The sequence below is a fragment of the Theropithecus gelada genome, chromosome 14, assembly GCF_003255815.1.
Source record: "Theropithecus gelada isolate Dixy chromosome 14, Tgel_1.0, whole genome shotgun sequence".
NCBI classification, from domain to species: domain Eukaryota; kingdom Metazoa; phylum Chordata; class Mammalia; order Primates; family Cercopithecidae; genus Theropithecus; species Theropithecus gelada.
In genome coordinates, this window is record NC_037682.1 from 111,659,184 (window position 1) to 111,679,622 (window position 20,439).

The 20,439-nt window shown below is 52.1% G+C and overlaps 1 protein-coding gene across 3 annotated transcripts in view; it reads right to left on the minus strand.

Moving 5' to 3' along the window:
- Window positions 1-20,439, minus strand: part of TRIM29 (tripartite motif containing 29) — a 77,384-nt gene that overhangs the window by 13,073 nt on the left and 43,872 nt on the right. Inside the window, exons 1-4 of one of the 3 annotated variants that reach the window (XM_025356214.1) lie at window positions 4,805-5,064; window positions 4,557-4,652; window positions 3,511-3,744; window positions 1,708-1,906 (exon numbers count right to left, since the gene is read on the minus strand). In XM_025356214.1, the coding sequence (XP_025211999.1) occupies window positions 1,708-1,906; window positions 3,511-3,744; window positions 4,557-4,652; window positions 4,805-4,825 (550 nt within the window). In that variant the 5' untranslated portion in view covers window positions 4,826-5,064. Of the gene's footprint in view, window positions 1-1,707; window positions 1,907-3,510; window positions 3,745-4,556; window positions 4,653-4,804; window positions 5,065-13,261; window positions 14,482-20,439 lie in introns of those variants that run through there. The other 2 variants (XM_025356213.1, XM_025356212.1) reach the window with 2 other exon arrangements.

Genomic DNA, 20,439 nt, shown 5'->3' on the forward strand with positions numbered 1-20,439 from the left:
AGTGGATGGTCACTCCACTGTCTGACTCACCGGCCACCACTTCCTAGAGCAGACACACTCCCAGCATCTACACAGCAGCCACACAAAAAAACAACATAGGGGCAGAGGATCCGCCCCCACGGCCCCAGGCACAGGTGTGGGCCACTGAATCAGCAGTGCCTATCCCTGCTCCTGCTTGCCACCTCGCCACACACCTCATACAGGACGCAGGGCCACACCTGTACAGGGCCAGCATTGTGACCTAGATATGGGACATTGAGCCGTCAGGAGGCTGAACAGTTTCTGCAAGGCTCACTCCACCCCAGTCTAGGCCATGCCCCCAGGCCTGGCCAGACCTCACCGGAGGGGCTCCCCTGCCGGGTTTGTACCCCAGGGCTGATGATTATCACACTCCTCAACCCCACTGTTGCAGCCACCGGCAGCTGCAGCTTCTCAGATGAGAAGGCACGGGAGACTGAATAGCAGAGTGTTCAACCCCGCCGTACCCCCTACCGAGCTGTGCGCCCTATGAAAGGATGCGTCTCTGAGGCTCAGCCTTCTCACCTGTAAAATGCAGTACACCCCGCAGGGAAAATAAGGTAATGTGCATGAGGAGCTCAGCGAAATGCCCAGCATCGAGCGAGCACTCAATCATTGTCAGCTGTCACCATCACCATTAGCATCATCACTATTGTCATTAGAAGGAGGATTTCGGGATCTGAGTGCCGTTTGAAGCCAAATGATTGTCTTGCTGAAATGGCTTATCTGTCCTTGGGTGTGACTGAATGTCCCCCACATTTCACAGGGACACTGTGACACTGCCATCACCAAGGTGCACAAATGGCCTCCTGAACCCCAACCCTTCCGCACACTCCTATCCCCCTCATCTCCTTCTCCTCCCCCAAAGAATCATATGCTGTGTCTGGAGAGCAATCGGGGTCCTTTCCTTTGGGGTATTCACGTCTAGCATTCATTAATAAGGCTGTACTCTCAAGGCCCCGTGCAACACCTGGGACATCGGGTGGGGCCTTGGGGAAAGTGCCCAGGCTTCAGGCCCTAAAGGGACTGGGTGGAAAAGGACTTAACAATGTTGTTTCTCAGGTTCAGAGGTTTTCTGTGAGATGATTCAGTTGACCTCTGAGGGGACAGCGTGACTCAGAAGAAGAGCTGACTTCAGGGGAGCTGGTGAGTCACAGAGACACTGTCCCACCATCCCCAGCCCAGCCCACCAGGCCAAGTCCAGCCTCTGGGCTCAGCACTGCTCAGCATGGCCATGATGACAGGCAAGTCCTCCCTCCAGGCATGGCTGCAGTTCTAGGTCATGTCTGCTACAGTCTGCAAAGCCACCAGTTTGGAGTCTGGCCCATACCAGGGGCAGGATCCACACAGCTGCTGGGCGGGGCCCGGCAATTAGATGTAGATCTGAACAAAACCAGTCTATGAGTTTGATGGACAACCCACAGAGAGGAGGCATTTGTGCAGCCAGTGCCCAGGATGTCCCTGCTCTGGAGGCCTCTTGCTATAGCTGCATAACTTTGGCAGCAAGTTCAAAGGAGGGGGAGGGTTAGAATCCCTGTATCCTAGTCCATACAGCCTGAGGAAGGGTGGATGGGTGGGTAGGAACAATAAGAATAAGCTCACCGGACGCCAGCCCATGTCAGGCAGCAGGAATTGATTTGGGACAGAAAGGTCCATGGCCTTGGGGCCCAGCCACGAGAGGGGACCTACCATTCTCCATGTGGTTCCTCTCAATGAAGTTACGGCTCAGGTCCGCCTTGCACATCTTCTCAACGTGGCGCATGCATACATTGAGCAGGTCGTCCTTGAAGTTGCCTAGCGACTGTCCCAGGCCCTCCCCCTCCAGCAGGACATGATAGGTGGGCAGGGGTGGGGGGAGAGAGTAATTGCTCATCAATGCACCAAATTCCTACCAAGAAAGGAAAAAACCATTAACTGCCTGGGTCTTCATGAGCTATGAGGACTCTTCTCTGCCAGGGGCTCTCACAGTGCAGCTGGGGATCTCAGTGCTGCAAGCCCCACTCTTCCTCACTGGATGTTTGTTTCTTCTGTAAGGTGAAAAGGTTCAGCTAAAACTCACTGGATGCTAACAGCCCTGATGGCACTGGCATTCAGATGTGTGACTCCACGACTCCCACCGCTAAAGCGGGTGCATCTGTTTACCTCATAGGGTTTGTGAGAGGGACACAAGCTGTGAAGACTGGGAGTGAATGCACTAAAGAAATGCAAGGAATGACTATGGTATTCAGGGTCAGCCACGGTGGTATTTCTTTCTTTCTTTCTTTGTTTCTTTCTTTCCTTCCTTCCTTCCTTCCTCCCTTCCTCCCTTCCTCCCTCCCTCCCTTCTCCTTCCTTCCTTCCTTCCTTCCTTCTTTTTCCTCCTTCCTTCCTTCCTTCTTTCTCTTTCTTTCTTTCTCTCTCTCTTTCTTTCTTTCCAAAGCCTCACTCTCTCGCCTAGGCTGGACTGCAGTGGCACGATCTTGGCTCACTGCAACCTCCGTCTTTCGAGTTCAGGCAATTCTCCTGCCTCAGCCTCCTGAGTAGCTGGGATTACAGGTGAGTCCACCATGCCTGGCTAATTTGTTTTTGTTTTTGTTTTTTGTAGTAGAGATGGGTTTCATCATGTTGGCCAGGCTGGTCTCGAACTCCTGATCTCAGGTGATCCGCCCGCCTTGCCCTCCCAAAGTGCTGGGATTACAGATGTGAGCCACCACGCCCGGCCCACAGTGATATTTCTACCTTTACATGCCATGCTCAGTGCTGCCTTTGCACTTCTCATTTCCCTTCCTCCTCACCGAAGACTCTGTCCTCCCTCTCAAATCCTAACCGGCCTCCAAGACCCAGTTGAAACTCCACCGCCTCCACAAAGCTGTCTTAGCTTCCTCTAGCCCGCCTGCCCTTCTCTGAGCTTCTACAGGCACTTATCTCCTGAGCCATATGCTTTATCATTTAATTACACACTTTTCTATATTGTTCTCTAATTGTACATGTCTTATCTTCCCAGCTGGATTGCAGTTGCTTGGGGGCAGAAACCATGTCTTGTACTTCTCTATTCGCCACAGCACCTAATAGAGTACTGGGCATGCAGTAGTATCCAAAACACTCTAGCAGATGGAAGGATGAATGGATGAATAGACAAATGGACTAGATCCAAGATAACAAATAGGCAGCACTCCTACACCACTGCCCCTCTACCCGATTCACTGATCTCAGAACTCTTTCCTACTGAGCCTACGGCACTGCTAGCACATATCAACTGAAGTTCATAAAAGGTGATATTTGTGTGCCATCTTGAGAGTAGGTAGAGAAATGGATTGGATTAAAAAATTAAACAGAGAGAATGGCGCTTGGATAGATGGATGAATGGATGGATGGTTGGATGATTGGATGGTGAATGAATGGATAGATGAATAGGTAGATAAGTGGATAGGTGGATGGATGGATGATGGAGGGGGGTCTCGAAAAGTGCACGGGGAAATTGAGGGCTTGAGTGACAGAGGAGTGGTTTGTTACCTGAAGAAACAACACAGAGTCGCTGATGCTATGCAGCTGCTCCCGGGTCTGCTTGTCTTCATTCAGCACCTTGGCCCTCTCATCCAGAGCATCCACGATCACCTTCACTTGGTCCACAGCATCCTGCTCCCGCTGCTCCAGCGCAGCCCTCACTTCCTCCTTTTGCTTCTCCAGGTCCCGCACCAGGTCCCGGAAGTTCTGCTCCAGGATGGCCTTCTCATTGGTGGTGAAGCTCTAGAGGTCCAAAGTCAGGGAAGGGATTAGGCAGGGCTTTAGTTAGGGAAAGAAATCTCCCTAGTTGGGTATGTCTTTAGGTTTCCAGCACAGGGTCAGGGCATTCCCACTGCCCTAACCTGGCAAGTCTGTTTAGCCAAGAATCTCATTCAAAGGCATCACTGAGGGATGCCACCTACTGATAGAGATAGCCAGGTTTGTTCACAGCCCACATTCCTACCGTGGCTCCTTCCTCTTGGTGGGTTGATATGAGCCATCATTCCCTGTGGGCCCCAAAGTTCTCCCATGGGTCACAATATGCTCCCTGAAACTCTAACCAGAACCAAACATCCTTCAGAAAATGAATGTATATGTAGAAATGTGTATTCAGAAAATTAATGTGTATGCCAGCTGTGTATGTAGTCAGGGTCAAGCAGGCAGTGATTTCAGATTGTAGTTTGCAATTATCCAAACCACGGCAGACACATATTTAGCCACAATGGCATAAGTAGAGAAGAAATGGTGTGCATTTGGTGGCTGGGGAGTCTGGTGGGCAGAACAGACATTGGAGAACATCGGAAGACACACTGGGGTCTTTACTTGCTGGGATAATATGAAATGGGTATTAGGTCACAGACAGGATCCCACCTGAGTGCCTGGCTCAGACTGAGAAGGGCAGTCAATGAGAATGTCAGAGGACGTGGGAGAAGCCAGAAGAAACACATGTGGGATGTCTATGTGTGCCTGAGACTCAAATGGGAGCCAAGGCCTGCCTCTTTGCAGGCAGGCCTGGTGGGGTAAGGGAGCAGCAAGGTGAGCTTGGGGGCGCTCACCTTGATGCGGTCCTTCTCCTTCTGCCACTTCTCAGCTTCATCCTCAATCTCAATGATCTTGAGCTGCAGCTGCTCCTTTTGCAGTGACAGCTCTGTCTGCAGAGAGAGAGCCAGGATTGGAGAAGTCAGTGGGAGGAGATGGAAGAGAACCAGGGAACAAGGGAGAGGGTCCACCCAGGGGGCACACTCACAGCCAGGGCTCATCACTCATCTATTCAGCTCTTCATTCAGCAAACATTCATCAGGACCTCGGATATGCCAGGCACCATGCCAGTCGCCAAGGATCTAGCAGTAAGTTAAATACCATCTTGCTATATTCTCAGGCCACTAGGGCTGGACATTCTAGCCTTGTCTTTTTAAGGGCTAAATCTCTGCTTGTCTCCTCCACCCAGCATGAGCAAGAGGGAACTCATTTACAGGGTGCTTGCCCCTTTCAGTGGACCTGCAGACACTGGGAAGAGAAAGGAAGGGGACCCAGCCCAGCTCAGCCCAGCCCAGGGAGTGTCTCATGGCAGTAACAGTGTACAGCGTTTCTATGGCATGACGTAGGGCTGTGTTGCAAGCAGCAGCCAGGGTTGCCTCTGGCGTGGACTCCGTCTGGGCAGGCACAGCTATAAAAACCTGTTTATGGGAAAGGGAAGGCATTCTTCAGTTTTGGCAAGACAGGGACTTTTACCCAGGGGCTCTGGGGAAGGAGAAGGCTAGAGAGGAAGGCAGTGTAGAGTGGAAGAAGGGGTTGTAGGGACTCCTGCTCAGGAAGAGGACACAGACTGTTGGGGTCTGGAGTGGTTTAGGAAGAGGTTGTATCAGTAGTGTGCTGGGACATTAGCTTTCACTCCCATATTCACCTTCCATTTGGGGAAGTGCCCTTCTCTGAAAAGCGGCCACAATAGAGACAAAAGGAGAGGCATGAAGCTAAGGCCAGTCCCATCCAGCCAAGCCTCTGTTCTGCTGGGCTGCCCTGTAGGACTCTCAAAGCCCCTTTCAGCATGGACAATAGGTGAATGATCTCCACCTGACAGAACAAAGCATCCAAGGGAGCCTTGGATTGCTCCAGATTTCCCCACTACCACTGGGTTTTGAATGCAGAGTCCCACCCCTTTCTCTGGTCATCTCCTTGAGGAACCCAAAAGAAGAGTCAAGGTGAGGAAGCCACAAACCTCTAGGAATGTGAGTTCCAGCAGCCAGGAGTCATGAGCACCTGGACACGTGCATCACCACACGGCACAACTTCTGAACGCCCCACCAGGCCAAGGGAGGGCTCACAGCGGACCTGCTGCAGGCACCCAGGGAAGTGGATCCGATGGCAGACAGAGTTTCCCTGGCCTTCTTGGAAAAGGTGCCCAGAGGGTGGGGAAGGCATCGGGCAAGAGCCGCAGAGCTTTCCAGACAGTCCTTGAATCCCTGTCCTCCCCGCCCCCACCACCACATTCCTGGGCTCTCCAGGCAGGGAGATTCAGAGTTGTTCTCAGTAGCATTTGCCCCACCAGCAATGAGCTGGAAATGCCATAGCATGGAAAATACCATTACCAGAGATGGAAAAGAGGACCTAAGGAGATGAGGATGGAGATTTGGCCCTATCTCTGGAAAAAAGGCTGGAGAGAAGCCAGCAGTCACTAAATAAGATGGTGAGAGAGTGGAAAACAGAAAGGAGGCCCACTGTAAGGGCAGAAACTAGACCGTCACACTCTCTGAGGATGCAGAGCCCAAGAGTCCAGGAAACACAGGCTGGCAGATCCCATGGCCTCAAAGGCCTCCGAGGAGGCTGGACCTGGCAAGCAGATCTGAGCTGTGAGGAAGAGTCCAAGAGAACCAAGACTGGGGTTCTATCCCAGGCACCTTTCTCACCCTGGAGAACTCCTGAGTGAAGCCCGAGGTCGGGGAACAGCTGGAGGCCCCCAACCTCCTGACCCAGCTCAGCGATGGAGGAGTTGGCACCTGGGTTCCTCACCCCACCTTCCACCCCCAGAACAAGGTCTGATGGAAAGGAAAACAGAGAACAAAAGCACAATCCCTCCCACCACAGGCCAGGGCCCAGCGCTCGTAAAAGTCCTGTCTCAAATAGGGGATAGGCAGCCCTTCCATGAAATGAGCAATGGTGGGCTCAGAGGGAGCTCACCGGGAGCACAGGACAGCAAGTGCCTCTGAAAGTTGCCTAGCTTCTCTGTGCCTCAGTAGCCTTGTCTGGTCCATGGTGGGCAGGAAGAGGACCTGCCTCCCAGGGAAGCTGTGGAATGCCCTGGGATTGGGAGTGAAGCTCCCAAAAAGCATCTGGCACAGCGTGAGCACCGTCTGAGCAATGGTCCCCATCGTCACTGTTGTGTGGGCACCTTCCATGGACCAGGGGCCAGGCCAGGTGCATTCACTCACACCATGCTCGCAGCAGTGTGTGCAGCGTGGTGGGCAGGTGGGCCCGGCATTGGCAAGTGAGGAGCGTGGCAGGTGTGATCAGGTGAGGTGTTGGTAGTGTTCAGTGGTGAGGATAGTGTATGCTGTTGGATTGGGATCCAGATGGAATGTGTACACTGTCCAGACACAGAGTGAACAGCAGGGAGTGCAGAGAGGCTGGCGAGGTCAAGACACTGGGCTGAATGCAAGACGGAAGCATAGCTCATGGATAATGGAAGATTAGAGCACACTGGCAGAAATGAAGGAGGAAAAAAGGGGATGAGGGTGGACTAACCACCTGCAAGTGGAAGAAGGTCTGACCAGAGAAGGTGAGGGCTGCATGGTTGGGGCTGCAGAGGAAGAAAAGTCTCCCCAGGTGAGCATGGATTCACTGGCCAAGACAGATGAAGGAGATAGAGTTCAGGGATGCATAATTCAATGGGGATTAGAACAAAGAAGTGTCTAGGCCAAGGGCAGGGTGGTGCCAGTCCCCCCAGAGTCCATCCTGTGTAAGGGAGCCAGGGAAGAGGGCAACAGGGCTAGCTGAGCACTGAGGGGTGGAGAGGAGAGCCAGAGGTGTTGGCAGATGACGTGGAAACCTGTGAGGGCAGGGTCAGAAGGGGAGACTGTCTGCAGCTGTGGGTGGAAGAGTCGGTCAGGGTGGAGGAGAGACTTGGCCTTCTATTTCTTTGGGGCACTGAAGAAGTTGGACACAGGCTGGGAAGGAGCCTTGTTCCCACAGCATGTCTTCCGAGACCAGACTGGCAGGACACAGCGGGTTCTTGGAGTTCCCTTGGACTGGGAACTCTGTGCTGCTAGAACGCTCCTTTATCACCTCCGGGATGAGTCCTACCCTGTCAGGGGAGGAGCATTTGGGGTGAGACCTAGGGATGCACCTCGTGTCTGTTCAGCTCTTGGCAATTTTTCCTGTATAGGAAGTAATATAACATGGGAAGGTTTAAAAGATGCTGGGCTCTCCTTCAACACTAGTAGAGGGAAGGAAGGGAGTGTTGATTACTGAGCATCTACTATGTGCCAGGACTTTTCTCCTTTAACCAGCAAAAGCCTCCTGTGGAGGTAAGTGGCATCATCCCTCCCCTCCCCGCCCCATTTCACAGGTGTGAAAACTGAGGCCTAGAAAGATTACACAGCTTGCCTGAGTTCTCACAGGTGGAAAGCGGTAAGGCCAAGCTGCAACAATAGGGCTCAGATCCTATTCTGTGCCTTAAGAGGCGCATCTAGAGGTGGTGGCACCGGGCTGTCCTGTGTGCCTTCTGTGGCATTGTCCTTCCCCTTCACTCCTGCTGACCTAAGCCCCCCCATGCTCCCTTCACCTCGCAGATGGCCCACTTTAGCAGTTCCACGTCTTTCCTCTTGCCCCCGCTTCCCTCCCAATCCCCTCCCCACACCCTCCCCATCGTCCTGAGGCCCCAGCTTTCTCTCTCCCTCTCTCCCTCTTCCTTCAGAAAGTGGTTAAAGGCCCTGATGGCTGACAGGGCCTCTGATCCCCACAGTCTCGCCCTGCCCACGCCTCCCTCCTGACTTCCTACTCTCCGCTTCATTCCTCCCTGCCCAGACCTGTCCCTAAATGACTCCTTTGTTCCCTTCTCCCACACCTGTCTGGTTGCCTCTTGCTCTCTGATGCCAGGATCAGGCCCTGCACGGGCCACCCAGCCTTGAAATCCTTCAGCCTTGGGTGAGCAGAGGCTTTCCTGAGAGCAGACGGGTGGTGCAGCAGCTAGCAGCGCCTCAACCTGGATGTGGTCTTCAGGTGGAGACACACCTGAGCACCCACCTGGATAGGTGAACCTGCACTGCCTCCAGGGAGGAGAGGACTGGCCATGATCTTCCCCTGGCCTGAATTCACTACAAGGCCTGTCGGCTGTGACATTTGCCAAATGAGCCAGTTAATTGCCAGATTTGTACTCCCAGACAAATGGTAATTATCTGGATAAGAATCTGAAATGCTGGATAGATTTCCCCATTTCCACCCGGACGTCAAACAGCCTGGGATCAGTTAGTCTGCTTAACTGGGATTTACTGTTCCTTTTGCTTCCTCACAGCCTCAGGTCAGGGGAGGGGTGAGACGGGGCAAGGAAGGTATCACCCTGGCCGTCTCCAGGCCAACAGTGGGGAAGAGGACGGAATGCCAGGCCCACAGAGTGTTAGCAGCCCCCTCGGTCTCCTTCACCTTGCAGATGGGGACACAGGCATAGTGGGAACCTCCCCTCCCTGAGCCTTGGTTTCCTTGTGGTGAAATTGGACTAGATCTCCGATTCCCAACCCAGCTACATATTAGAATTCTCTAGGGAGACCTTTAAAATACCTCCTTAGGTAAGGACTGGGAATTTTTGTTTCAACAATGCACCAGCTGATTGTGGTCTGGGGATTGCTGGCCACTGGACTCGGTGATCTCAAGAAGACCCTTCCGATCCTACAGGAACAAAAAGGCTTAAAATAGCAGAGAGGAATCCCAGCTCTGCCAATCTTGAGTGCTGTAACTTGTGTAAGTCTCTTGACGACTTTGAGCTTGTTTCTTCATCTACAGGTAGGACATGCTGGGCCAGGCACTGGCACTCAGGTGTGTGCCATAGACACTGGATTGTCTCCTGCCTGCCTGTCACTTTGCTTCCCTGCTTCCTGTCTCCAAGCCTCTTTATTTTGTTGTTTCCCCCTTAGCACCCAGAGAGGTCACCCTGCCTCCTTTCTCACCCACCCCGTCCCAGAGCAAGCACTCTCCCCCAAAGTCACCGAAGTCTCCAGGGAAAGTGGGCCCAGCCCCTCCAGGGCACCCTGGCCTTTAGCCCAGCTCCCCTTCCCGAATCCCAAAGAGCTTTCCTGGGCAGACCAATGCTGCTCAGAAACGCAAGGACCCGTGGCTTCCCATGCCCAGCAACCAGTGGCTCAGCTTTTGTGGAAGAATTGGGCAACGAGATGAGAAACAAAGCCATGATATGGTGAAAGAACTGAACTGAACCAAATGGTGGGGTTGAGAGAGTGGAGGAGGCATGAGGCTGAGCCTCTCCAAAGCAATGCTCCTGGCTGAGTGACCTCTACACATGCCTCGTCGTGCTGCCACCCCAGAGCAGGCCAGACCCATGTCAGGGCAAGGCCACCCAAGAGCAGCCAGCCAGCCACCCAGGAGGTCTTAACATCCTGTCCTGCTGAAGCTTGAGATAGGCAGAAGGAAGACCATGAGACACAGATAGGGATGTATGTGTACATTTCAATCCCACCCACCTAACCTAGCCTGGGAAGTGTCCAGTGGCAGAGGGGAAGACAGGAGGACATGTATGGGACCTATTGTGACATTCAGGGTGGAATTGGAAACATGCTGACCCAGGGACCACTAGAGGAAGGTGCTGCCATATTGTCGCACCAAGTGATCTTTTTCTAACAGAGACTCTGCTCAGAGCTGAGGCCCAGGAGACAGGCACCCACAGCCCTGGGTGTCATCTTAGCCTCACACAACCAAGCAAGGCAGGTCTGAGGCTATGTCACCTGGGCCTTCACCACTGGCCTGCAGAACAGGTTCTGAACAAGGCTGCTTGCAAACAGCTATGTGTGGGCTGATGTTTGGGTCTGCAGGAGATGCCTCAAAAGGATGCCAGGACTGGCATGCTCATTCACTTTGGCCCATCTACCCACTAAACCTGCTCTGTGCCAATGTCCCCCACCTCTGACATTCCAGCAGAGCCAGGCCGAGACAGCTGGGATGCCCAGCTCAGTCTCCTGGCTGCCTGGCTCCACTTCTCCCTGCCTAGCCCTATGCTGCAAGTGCACATGCGTGTGCACACAAACGCACAGGCTACCTGAAGCTCCCACCATGACGGTCACTTTAGGGGACCAGGCATTTTCTCCTAAAGCACATATATCCCAATCCCATCCCCTTGGGGGCCCTTCCCTGAGGCATTCTCAAACACTGGAAGAGGGCTTAGGGGGCTTCCTCCTCAAACAAGGACCTTGGACAGGCCCCTTCCTTCCTCTATGCCTGTGTCCCTATTTGCAAGGTGAGGGAATACTCTGTTGGCCTGGCATTCTGTCCACTGCAACTTGATGTTGACTGATAGCCACTCTGCGTAACTGGGCGGGTGCTCCCCAGTCTTGTCTGTGTGTATGAGCCCTGCCTCCCGACCTACATCATGAGCCCTCCCTCAGAAAAGAACTGTGAGTCCCTCAGCGGCCCCCATACCGGAACCTGAACTCTGAACTCTGAGCTCCTGGCACATCCAGACGGGGCTGCCCAAGACCTTCCTGCCCACCAGAACCACCTCTTCCAGGGGTACCCAGGCTTAAGCAGAGATATCCTTGGTTCAGTCCAAATTTGAGGCCAAATCCTGCATAGAAGATGATCAATATTTTGCTTGTAGTCAAGGTGGGAACCTGAACCCTCCGTCTTCTTGACACTTCTTTGCCCCTTCCTCATCCTGAGGCCTCAAAGACATTTCTAAGAATGCTATGGCTCTGTAGGGTAATTTGAAAACCAACAATCTAGCCTCACCCCTTGGGAAACTGAGACTGAGAATGGAAAGGACTTATTCACAGTCTTACAGTTAGTTAGAGGCAAAAACTGGGACTGGAACTCAGTCACATTTCCTAAAACCTTGTCTGGGGCTCTGCAATTTCTCAGTTGCTGTGATGAGGATGATTGCCTCTTATTCTGTCTAACCTCCCAAGTAAGCTCCCTAGAATGACTTTCATGGCCCCTGTCCCATCTATATCTCTCAGTATGAAGCCTGAGGCCACACTGGGGTCGGAAGATGGGGGAAGCTGGAAACATCTTCCTGGGCCAAACAAGGCTTCTGGAAGGGATCTGTGAGTACATTCCCCTCCCTACCTCAGCCCCTTCTGTCCAGGGGTGTGAGTGAGAGATGAAAGGAGAGAGTAATCAATCAATCAGCTCCTCCTGGTCAGGAAGCCTGGGCAAGGAGGAATCCTGTGCTGTCCAGATCTGAGACGTGCAGAAGCTCTTCAGGAAAGTGGAGTTCACTGCTTTGGAGGTCAGGAAGGTTTGCCCCAGGAAGGCCACCTACAGCAGGAAGCTGTGTACCTTAGGGAAGAGTGAACCCCACATCTGTGGGGCAAAGGGCAGTGGCCACAGCTGGGCCCTTTGCCCAAATCACCTTCCCCAGGTATGCTACATCCACAGGCCTGCACTTGCCTCTGCTCCTCCCCATAGAAGTACAGGCACAGGCACATAGAACTCATGCAAACACTCTTACGTATCACATATACAAATACATGCAAACATCCACAAAGGCATAAAAACACCCACGTGCACATAAAATAAACACATATACAGATGCTCCTCAACTTGTGATGAGGTTATTTACCAATAAATCCATTGTAAGTTGAAAATGTGATAGGTCAAAAATGCTTTTAATACACCTAGCCTACCAAGCATCATAGCTTAACCTAGCTTGCCTTAAACTTGTTCATAACACTTACATTAGCCAACAGTTTGGCAAAATCTTCTACTACAAAGCCTTTTGTAATAAAGTGTTGAATTTTATGGAATACTGTACTGAAAGCATAGCACTTTCACACCATCATAAATCAAACCATCCTAAGTCAGGGACTAGCTGTACATGTACACGCCATCCACACACAAACTCCAAACTTCCCCAACAGTGTCTGCCTGCAGGAATAGGTGTGTCTACACGCAACTACACATGCAAAACACAGGGCCCAGCTGAGAGAAGGATAAAGGAGGCTGTGGAGGAAGTCAAGAGACCAGCTGGGGATCAGCTAGAACAAGCAGCCACTGTACCACAAATAAAAACTACAAAGACAAAAGAAAGGACATTTCAGTGGACCCCAAACTTCTCTCTTCTAGTATCTTTCCTCACCCACAACCCATTCCCCAGGGGCCAGACCCACTCAGGTTAGAGGAATTATCTCTTCTTCAAATCAAAAAAAAAGAAGAAGGAGAAGGAGAAGGAGAAGGAGAAAGAAGCACCCCAGCCAGGCACAGCGCCCAGGAGTGAGTTCTGTGCCATTGGGTCATACTCTCTGACCTGACTTGAATTTATCCTATGACTTTGGTCAGGCCCCCAGTCTTTTCTGAGTCTGCATCTGCTCATCTAGAAAATGTCCCGGTCTCCTGAGACATTAGGGGATTGGGGAGCCACCTCTGATCCCCAGGTGGCATTGGGGGGACAGGGGGTATGAGGGGAAAGAAATGTTTTCTAAAAGAGCCAAGGACAGCAGAAACGTAAGCCCCAAACCCGAGGAAGCCCCAGTGGAGAAGATGAAGGTCGGAGGGGTGGGGTGAGAGAGGACAGGCCTGGAGGAGCAGGAGGGGCCCCAGCATTTACCTCCTTCTCGGCCTTGGCCTCCTCCACCGTCACGGTGCTATGATTCTTGTGCTCTTGGAACATGCAAAGGTAGCAGATGCAGGTCTGGTCAGTCTGGCAAAAGAGCTCCATCGTCTTGCCATGCACGGGACACTTGCGGGCCTCAAAGTCCCGGATGGGCTCGAGCAGCTGGTGGTCTCGGAAGGCGGCGCCCTCCAGGTGGGGCTTGAGGTGCAGCTCGCAGAAGGAGGCCTGGCACACCAGGCAGGACTTGACCGCCTTCTGCTTGTTGCCGATGCAGGAGTCGCACAGCACCTCCTCGGAGCCGGACTTGGACCGTGAAAAAAGGCCCGTGTCGGCCCGGGGGTAGCTGTTCCGCCGGGTCTCCCCGGGCTCCATGATGGACACCGTGGGCTTCCGGGACTCTGAGAAAATGGACTTGCGCAGCTCGCCCTTTTCGGCAAAGGTAACGGGTGGCTTCTTGGCAGCCCCCAGCTGGAGCCCTGCGTACGGCGACCTCTTGCCTTCCATAGAGTCCATGCTGAAGTAGTTGGAGTTCTTGTCCTCCCCGGACTCGACAAACTGGATGATGGGTCGCCGCCACTCATTGCCCGCGAACAGGGCGCTCCTCCCTTCCCCTGGCTTCAGGGCACTGCCCAGGCTCTTGCCCTCAGCTGCCTCCCCGCCGTGCCCGTTGGTGGTCTTGGCATCCTTGCCGTCAGCCTTGGTGCCATTCTCCAGGCTGCCATTGGGGCCCGACGGGCTCCGGGCATCCCTGGCTTCTGGGCTCGACCCGTTGCTCCTGGAGGCATCTGCAGCTTCCATCTCAGGGTGCTTGGCTGATCTGTTTCAGGCTCGCTGGGGTTCAGGATAGGTGGCCTTTCTGGCTGGCGTCTCGGCAGGGAGTGGGGCAGGCAGCCACAGGGCCTAGAGACACACCTGTGAGGAGGAGGAGGGGGAGTAGGCGGAGGAGGAGGAGTGGGAGGAGGGGAGGAGCAACAGGCACAAGCCTGACACAGCGGGCCGGGAGAAGCAGGCAGCCCCGCAGCCAGCAGAGCAGATAATTACACAGGAACCACGCCCTACACATTCATCCCTAACCTGATTTTTAAAAGAAGTGTTTTTTTCTCCCCCAGCTTAATTATTTTCTACAACTCAGCAACCAGTTGGGCTGCTTCCCTCTGACGCACTTGCTTCTCATCCAGGGAGCCGGGAGTCTCTGTCTTCACAGGTGGGCAGGCTTCACTGCACCCAGAGGCCCCTGGGGCAGAAGGTGAGGTGTCTGCAGAAGCCTAAGGGACACAGGGCTGTTAACTGGGTCACACAAGTCAAATAGCCTTGTAATTTGCGGGCTTGAGTTTCAGAGGAAAGATTGTCCACCCTGGGACTGTAACGCTGCTTTTCACCTTAAGGGGGAAGGATGGGTTCCGTTTGATTTGGCTGCTGATTACTGAACCCTACTCGCCAACCTCCAGGCACTTTTCTAGGTATTGCATATATACAAGCTCATTCGAGCTTCCCTAAAACCTGTTCAATTACCCCCTTTTAATAGATGAGAAAACTGGGCCTTTAAGAAGATAACTCACTGGCCTAAGTCAAGTGGCAGAGCTGAGATTTGAACCCTAAGCCTTTTAGAAGCCAAAGCCCCTTCTTCAGCTGAGGGGTCATGGAGTCACCTGAATATCTCACCGGAAGATGGCTTCTGAGAGTCTGTCCTCTCCCAATGACCCTAACAAGATACATATAGACTTTAGGTTATTGCTATCAGAGCAGGTCAGACCCTGTGTGGATTCAAAGGACCGAGGCACAACAATGAGGGGAATCCAAGCAATGCCAAGCCAGGTGGTTGGGTCCTCAGAGCCCAAACACTTGACTCTCACCTGTCTCCACACTTGGTCTGCTGTGTGACTCAGAAAACATCTGCCCATCCTCTCTGGGTCAGGCCACAGGCAATGCCCTCCAAAAAGAGGCCAGCAAAGTGTGAGATTCAGATAATCTCAGAAGTCACCTGTTCAAATATGACTATCATATAAATACAGACCTCAGGAAGAAAAATGAGAAAAACAAACTTCATCCCCTCCTCTCCGTAACCCCTGCAGAACACCAGGGACCCTCAGCTCTTGTGGAACATGCCCCACAGTCACTTCTGGGCTCTAACCCACTGGCCTGGTCCTGGGAAGCCTCCAAACCCCCAAGGAAAGGGCTGTGCCTCTCCAAGGCCAGGCTGGGCAGGGCAGAGCAGACAGTAGGTGAGGCTGGCATGGCAGGTTCTGGGCTGTGTGGAGGAGAGTGGGTTTCCCTTCCTTCCCCTCCAATCCAGGTCAAGCTAGGAAGCCCCCCGCCCCTTTGCCTCACCAGGCTGAGCAGCTAATCCTTTGCAAACAGTCCCTGGGAGCAAGGGCAGAAATAAGCTCAGCTCACAAAGCAGTTCAGTTCTGAGAGAATGTATGTGGGGTGGTGTTGGCGTGGGGAGTCCTGGCTTCATGACGGGGATTCTCCTCTTGCCTGAGGTCTCTGTCTGTGGGCCCCAAAGGAGCCCCCTCTTGTTTGAACTCACTGGTGAATTGGCTTAGAGCTCACTGGGCCTTCTGGGGAGGGGAACACTTTCTCAAAATGCCAAGCCCAATTTCTCTGGGCTCTTGCCTGAGATATGGAGGGAGAAGGAGAGAGGCAAGTCCTGTCCTGGCCTACTGGATTGGGACATATCCCTCCCACTTTCCCTGATAGTGTTTCCCTAACCTGGAGAGAACAGTCGGTGAGGAGAAAAGAACAGAGAGAACACGAAGAAACAGAAGAGGAAAGTCATCTGGTTCTGGTTACAGTTCAACATCAATGCTGGATGAGCCTGGGGGCACCCTGGAGGGCCTCTGCTAGTTCTTAGAGTTCATGCACCCATCTTCCAGAAATCTGGGGAAAGATTCTGAGCCTTAGGAATAGGCTGACACAGAGTAGATGTTCAGATAATATTTGTGGGTGCGTGAATGGACAGACGGATGGATGGATGGATGGAAGTTAAAGCTAGATGAATATGAATGGGGAAATAAATGAACAGATGGATAAGATGTGTAGATTATGGATAAGTGGGTGGTTGGATGATGAACAAATGGATGAATGGATGGATGGGTAGATGGATGGGTGAATGAAATAAGTAAAAGCTAGATGAATATGAATAAGAAAATGGATGGATGGACACATAGTTGAAGAATTGTGTCAAAGAATTTAAAAAAGAAGGGAAGGACAGAGAAAGGATGATACATGGGAAGGAGAGAGGAAAGAGAAGGGAAGAGTAAGGAAGGAAGGAGATCTCAGATAGGCAGTAACTAGGTGAGTGGGTGGATTGCAAGGGTGTGCTGATAAAAGTTTAGGAATGGACTCTTTCAGGCAAAAAAGCACTGGTTTGTAGCATTTGAAAATTTCACCCTAGTCAGTCTCAAGCTACCAGTGTGAAGAGCACTGGAAAGAGATGCACACAGTCAGCTCTCCCGAGCCAGTGTGAGCCTGCTCCAATGCATCGCTGGAGGACTAGTGGATGATCAAAGTGGAAGACATCTTATAAGACGGAGGATAGAAAGATGGATGCTGGAGGATGGCAGGGGAACAGGTTCAAGAGATTCAAGGCAAAGGAAAGATGAGGCGAATTTCTCTTCCAGGAGGCTTTCTCTAACCCAAGCCCAGTCACCACTGCCCCTATTCAACCCCTGTAACATCTATCCATCCCTGTCTGTCCTACTCAGGAAGCATTTAGCTCAGCCCACCTGGTGTTGTTAATTATTCATTCATTCACACATACTTATTGAGCATCCTACCATGGGCCAGGGTTAGGCAAGGGACTGATCATACGGACAAGAAGGAGTCCCAGATCATGCCCCTGGGGAGTTCATAGTTTAGTGGGAGAAGAGATCAGTAAGCAAATCACTTGAATTTGGCATGAACAGTGAATGAGAGAAATATGTGTGAGGGCCTTGAGTTGCTCAGAGGAGGGAGGAACCAGCATGTGCTGAGAGAGGCCTGTCTCTCCAACCAGGATGAGCATGGCTCGTTTTCCATGCACATAAGTGGCCTCCCTGGCTACACAGAGACAGAGTCAAGTGTTGACTTGACTCAGCAGATATTTATTCAGCTGAATTCGCAGTGGGTGTTGGTTGACTGGTCTTTTGGTTCTCCTAGGCCAGGGTGCAGGGCCTCTCCTCCCTTGAGGGACTGCTCTATCCAAATACGTAGCAGAAGGTAGAGTCTCCTGGAGATCCCAGAAGCCAGGAGCTGAAAAGAAGCAAACAATTGTCCCTTCAGGGCCGGTCCCCAAGCCCTTGTCCCACCACCCCAACATCCCTCCTGGAGCTGAACCAAAGAAGAAGATTCCCACCCCTGAAGCACTGAGGTCTGGATGGGTACAGCACACCTCACAGGAAGATGATCGCTCCCAAAGCTCCCCAGGCCCTCGCTCAGGACCTGACTACAGGCAACCCCATCTGCTGGGGTCCTGCCCCTCTCCAGCCCCAAACTCAGTTGCATAGGTTCCATAAGAGGGCATTTCCTAATGACCCTGAGAGCCCATGTGTCCTGTGCAACTTGGCAAAAAGCCCCCAAAGGCCATCATCTGCACTGCTGTGGCAGAGAGGTCTCTTCACTTTTAAAGGCCTTGAAAGAAAGGGAGCCCGTGAAACCTCCCACTCCAGTCACTCCTCCCACATCTCATCCTGTTCTCCCTGTGGTCTAGCTTAAAGTCTTCCTGCTGCAGCATTTCTCCCTATACCAGGTGGTGGTGAGATGTGACTGGCTGCCTGCCCCTACCTCATCCCTTGTAAGCTTTAGAAGGTAAGAAGAGCTGGCAGGTGTGGCTTCCAGAGAAGGATTCCTATGGAGCAGAGGCAACTTCTACCTCTTCCTGCTTGGCCCTGTCAGACCAGGCATGCGTGAAAGCCCCCACAGAGTCCCTCCTCCCACACGCACCCACAGGCCAACCCCAAGCCTCCTCCCAGGCTTCTCCCATGAGGCACCTCAAAGATGTTCCCTTCCTGGTAACCTCCCTTGATTCAGCAGGTGGAGCCGCCTTCACTTACCTACTGTGTGGCCTGGGAACACCTGATTCTGTCACCAATCATCTTCAGATGAAAGAGGAAACCCCTTAAAAGGAGAAAACTTCTCAGGCTTCGTTGGAATCCCAGGGTTGGGAGGGAGTGGTCGGCTGGTCCATCCCCTTGCCCCTGGGCAAGGCTATATCAAGAAAGTCTTTGATGTATCTTTTAAAGAACTATATATTATTTAAAAGGCCTGAGAGAAAAAAGATTTCATAGCTTCCTTCAGCCATTCATTTCAAGCTTTAGGACCGCTTGCTGCGGGAAGTTCTTCTTTGAGTCTAACATAAATACTCTATAAATGAAAGTGTACCGTGCAATTGGAGTTAAGGAACTGAGCCTCTGGCCCTGCAAAAGGGAAGGTATGAGATAATTGTTTCCGTGAGGAGAAGAGTTTGATCCAGTCTTAATGCTTACATGGTTCTTTTGACTTCTTTTTTTTTTTTTTTTGAGACAAGGTCTCACTCTATTGCCGTGGCTGGAGTACCTTGGTGTGACCTCCTCTCACTGCAGCTTCCACCGCCCGGGTTCAAGCAATTCTCCCGCCTCAGTCTCCCAGTGCCTGGGACTACATGCCCGTGCCACCACACCCAGCTAATTTTTGTATTTTTTGGTAGAGACGGGTTTCACTATGTTGGCCAGGCTGGTCTTGAACTCCTGACCTCAAGTGATCCACTGGCCTAGGCCTCCCAAAGTGCTGGGATCACAGGCGTGAGCCACCACGCCCAGTCTCTTTTGACTTCTTGGTGCCCTTGTTCTCTTTTTGTACCTCTAGCTATAGACAGCAGCAAAAAGCCTATGGCGGTTCAAAACTTTATAGCAATAATAAAATTTCTAAAGTCTAATTTTCTCATGCCTGCTATCCTAATACAACAGAATTTGTCCTGAAATTGGAAGGATTTAGATTATATATTAGGAAGAACTCTATAGACTGAGTAGTACTGTTCCTGTGATCATAAATTCCTTCCTCGGAAGCCCTTCAAAAGCAGGACTGATTTCTACCTGCCCGGGATGTTTCAGGCACCCTACCTGGGATGGGAGGAGAAGGGAAAGGAAAAGACGTTTGTGGCACCTCTCCAGGGGGCCAGGCATGGTCCCAGCCCTAGTGTACAGAGAATAAGAAGATACTGTCCTCACCCTCAAGGGCTGTTAGCTCACTGGGTTGCTTCGGATTCAAGCAACGGTCCTCTTGCTCCTACCCTTGCCTCCTTCTAAGGGAGGAGATCACCCCTCATATTTTCTTATGCTCAATTTCTGCCTCCAAAAAAAGAAGAAGTTAAAAGGCAGAAATGAAATCCACAAGCAGACAGCCCAGCACCACACCCTGGGCCTGGTAGTTCAAGATCGACCCCTGACCTAATCGGTTATGTTATCTATAGATTCCAGACATTGTATAGAAAAGCACTGTGAAGATCCCTGTCCTGTTCTGTTCCGTTCTAATTACCGGTGCATGCATCCCTCAGTCACGTATCCCCTGCTTGTTCAATCAATCACAACCCTCTCACGCACACCCCCTTAGAGTTGTGAGCCCTTAAAAGGGACAGGAATTGCTCACTCAGGGAGCTCGGTTGTTGGAGACATGAGTCTTGCCGAAGCTCCCAGCCAAATAAAGCCCTTCCTTCCTTAACTCAGTGTCTGAGGGGTTTTGTCTGCAGCTTGTCCTGCTACACTTCCAAGGCTTTTATCCCCTGAGAAGACACTGGGTCCTAACTGTAGCTCTCAATTGAGCAGAATCAAGACAGGGCATCCCCAGGGAAAGGTGATCAGGTCTGGGTCTTGTAGTACAAATTGACCTAGGACTCTTGCATAATGGAGAGGTCCTCAAGTACCCTGCCACCTTCCCAATACTGGCTTAGGACTCTGTGGAAAATGCCCACTGGATCAGATCCCTTGGGGACCCTGTGCCCCCCCCCCCCACCCATCAACACCCATAAACAATGCTGTGATAGGTACTTGCCTGTGTCAAGTTGCCTAAGCTACAGCACCCAGTCATTTAATCAAACACTAATCTGGGTGTTGCTGCGAAAGTGAAGTCACCTACAGTCCATTGACTTTAAATAAAAGAGATTATCCTCAATAATGTGGGTGTACCGCATTTGATCAGTGGGAAGGCCCTATGAGTTA